The 3,348-nt window shown below is 44.2% G+C and overlaps 1 protein-coding gene across 2 annotated transcripts; it reads right to left on the bottom strand.

Annotated features, from left to right (window-relative positions):
- Positions 1 to 1,665: 1,665 nt before the first annotated feature.
- On the bottom strand, positions 1,666 to 2,827 carry LOC102420393 (heterogeneous nuclear ribonucleoproteins A2/B1-like). Of its 2 annotated transcripts, XM_006103754.3 has the most exons (2): positions 2,022 to 2,827; positions 1,666 to 1,901 (listed from the first exon to the last, which is right to left on the bottom strand). In XM_006103754.3, the coding sequence occupies exons 1-2, from the start codon at positions 2,824 to 2,826 to the stop codon at positions 1,726 to 1,728; spliced, it is 981 nt and encodes a 326-aa protein (XP_006103816.2). In that variant the 5' UTR covers position 2,827; the 3' UTR covers positions 1,666 to 1,725. The 2 variants fall into 2 exon arrangements, with proteins under 2 accessions (XP_006103816.2, XP_006103815.2); XM_006103753.3 differs by having other exon boundaries at positions 1,666 to 2,827.
- Positions 2,828 to 3,348: the final 521 nt, after the last annotated feature.

The raw sequence follows: 3,348 nt of genomic DNA, 5'->3' as shown, positions 1-3,348 counted from the left end.
TCGTTTTCTGCTATAAAAAGTTACCACAAATTTGGTGGCTTAAAACAACACAAATTTATTATCTCTTGGTTCTGGAGGTCAGAAGTCCAACATGGGTTGGCAGGGCTGTGTTCCTTCTGGAGGCTTAAGGGAAGAATTTATTTCCTTGCCTTTTCCAACTCCTAAAGGCTGCATTCCTTGGCGTGTGGCTCTTCCCACATCATTCCAGCCTCTGCTTCCATAGTCACATCTACTATGAGCCTCTTGTCTCTCTCCTTCCCTGTGATTACACTGGGCTCATCTTGATAATCTAAGATAACCTCCCCATCTTGACATCTCCATCTTAATCACATCTGCAAAGCCCTATTTGCCATGTGAAGGGCATTATCACAGGTTCCAGGAATTAGGTTGTGGATATCTTTGGGGAGCCATTATTATTCTGCCTTCCACAGCTTGGGAGTCAGGTCTGACTTTCAGCATCGTCACTTCAACTGCAGATTCTAACTATGTGTTGAGTCCTGACCTAGCTCACCATGTCCTGACCTAAATCTAAGCAGTATGCTAACTAGCTTGGTGGTCTTGCCCCAGTTACACAGCCTCCCTGAACCGTCATTTTCTCACTTGCAGAACTGGAGAGATTGATACCTCTCTCATTGAAAATTCTGTATGTAGAATGTCTGCAGACATTCCATTCCCTTTAACCAGTCTTCAGGAACGATTCTATGCTGTTTTAATCTTGACAAAATGTAAATAAAATACTGGGTTAAGCAGTAATGAGGTAGAGAAGCAGATTTGCTCTTGTAAACTAGTGTGAATGTGAATTGGTACAGGCTTTTTAGAGGGCGGTGTGGCACTGTGAATGTAATGAAAAGGCTTATAAATGTCTTTTCTCTTTAGCCCAGTAATTATCCATTTCTAAAGTGTACCTTAGGGGCACGGATGAATTTATGCATAAAGATGTTCAGTGAAATGTTATCTATAATACTGGGGCAGGGGGAGTGGAAACTGTCAACTGGAGAAAGAAGATACCTACTAAGAAGAGCTTAGTAGGTGGCTCGCTGGGCTCAAATTTTAAAAGAACAGCTGTTTCTAAACAGGGGCCTCTTATGAAAGCCACAACTCAGGGAGAAGCCTGCACTAAGGGGCCTGCCTCTCACTCTGCCTACACTGTGTTCCTAACTTCTGAGTCAATCCTTATAAAGGAGTTCCTGGAGTCATATTTTTTTTCCTTTAGAATTATTTTATTAAATCATAAATGTACAACAGCTTCTTAACCCTACACACTCACTTAAATTTTTTTAAAGGAAAAACGTTATGTCTTATTACACCATGATCCTGGCTAACAGCTTTTCCAAACTTTGAGAAAAATCTTTTAAAAGGTTTCACATGTTCCCTGAAACTTACAAATTTAACATTATCAAAGAAGGAATGCTTCTACACTCTTACAAAGACCACTAGAAATAAACAACAATTAAAAAGCTAAGAAACTGTCTCAAAGGCATTTTTTTTTTTTTTTTACAACCCTTCCTCCACAGTAAGGTAATGTTATTAAATAATCCAATCCATTCACAAAATGGCTCTCTGCATCTGCTCCGGTGTCTTCTGCCATATCACTGCATACTTATGCATGACTGAGGTAAGAGTTTCCTTAACATTGTTATTCGATCACCTGAAGCTGTTCTGTTGCCTCTGGGCTCTCATCCTCTCCTATTTATACAGTGAAGCCCATGGCAAATAAGAAGCAGCTCAATATCGGCTTCTCCCTCCATAGCCCCCACTTCCTCCAGGACCATAGTTTCCTCTACCATTTGGTCGCCCCATGTTCCTGCTACCACCAAAATTTCCACTCTTCGTTGGACCATAGTTAGATGGTTGCTGGTTATAATTTCCAAAATCACTGTAATTTCCACTTCCGTAATTTCCTCCTCCATAGCTGTCATAACCACCTCCGTAGCCCCCACCCTGGTTGCCATATCCAGGTCCTCCTCCACCATATCCTCCTCTTCCTCCTCCATAACCAGGGCTACCTCCAAAATTGCCACCTCCAGGCCCTCCTCCATACCCATTATAGCCATCCCCAAATCCACGACCACTTCCATAGCCATCAGATCCTCCTCTAAAGTTACTTCCTGGTCCTGGTCCAAAATTTCCACCACCACCTCGAGAGTCTCCAAAACCAAAGCTGCCTCCTCTTCCACTTGTAGAATTTTGAACTTCCTGCATTTCTTGTCTAGACAAAGCCTTTCTCACTTCTGCATTATGGCCATTGATGGTATGGTATTTCTGCAACACAATCTTATCCACAGGATCATGGTCATCAAACGTAACAAATCCAAAGCCTCTCTTCTTTCCAGACTGCCTATCAGTAATGATCTCAATGGTATCAATTTTTCCATATTCTTCAAAGTAGTCCCTAAGGTGATGTTCCTCAGTATCTTCTTTAATCCCACCAACAAACAGCTTCTTCACCGTTACATGAGCCCCTGGCTTTCCAGATTCCTCTCTTGCAACAGCACGTTTTGGCTCAACCACTCTTCCATCAATTGAATGAGGTCTTGCAGCCATGGCGGCATCAGCCTCGGTCACGGATGCAAAAGTTACAAAACCAAATCCTCTTGATCTTTTGCTTGCAGGATCTCTCATTACCACACAGTCTGTAAGTTTCCCCCATTGCTCATAGTAGTTCCTCAAACTTTCTTCTGTGGTTTCAAAGCTCAAGCCACCAATGAAGAGTTTACGGAACTGTACCTTTTCTCTTTCCATCGCGGACTCAGTCGCTTCAGCCCGATTTCCCGCAGCCGAGCGAGATGAGAGAGATCTCCGCAGTCCCACGCGAACCAGACTCATCCTGGCGCTGTGGTGAGAACTGCCGCCGCTGGAGAAACAACAAGGCTAGAGACACGTCCGCACGCTGAGCCTGCGCTGCTGCTAATGCCGCTCCAGCCGTGGCCGCGGCTTTTCTAGACTGGAATCATATTTTGACCAATAGGACTCAGACTTCCCCTGCAGCTATCTCATTAGCACCTTCACAGGCCAATCAGAGAGGCTCCATTCTGACCAATCAGAACAGTGCTTTGGGGACCAATCAAACTGTGATGATTTGCAGTCCTCATTTGCATGAGGATGGACGAATCAGAGACCAGGAACAGAGCCATTTCTCTATAAAAATCAGCTGCCGTAGGGCTCAGCCCACAGGCTTTCTCTTCCACCAGTGGTGGTTGAGGTTCCCTGGCTGGAGCTGAACCGCCAAAGACATCTCAGCAATCCGGAGTTGATGGAATAAAGCTTCCTTCTTCACACACTCCAACTTGGGGATTCCTGTTGACCTTGAATGGTGCAAAGACATTGGTGGAGAAACAACTAAATGTC

This window comes from Myotis lucifugus, unplaced genomic scaffold (genome assembly GCF_000147115.1).
Source record: "Myotis lucifugus unplaced genomic scaffold, Myoluc2.0 scaffold_504, whole genome shotgun sequence".
In the NCBI taxonomy this organism is placed as follows: Eukaryota; Metazoa; Chordata; class Mammalia; order Chiroptera; family Vespertilionidae; genus Myotis; species Myotis lucifugus.
Note: the sequence above shows the minus strand (reverse complement) of the source record. Positions and strands in the feature narration are given on the sequence as shown.

Bases quoted from the DNA above. Each gene is read 5' to 3' on its own strand.
- LOC102420393 (XM_006103753.3), bottom strand. From the start codon at position 2,826: ATGAGTCTGGTTCGCGTGGGACTGCGGAGATCTCTCTCATCTCGCTCG.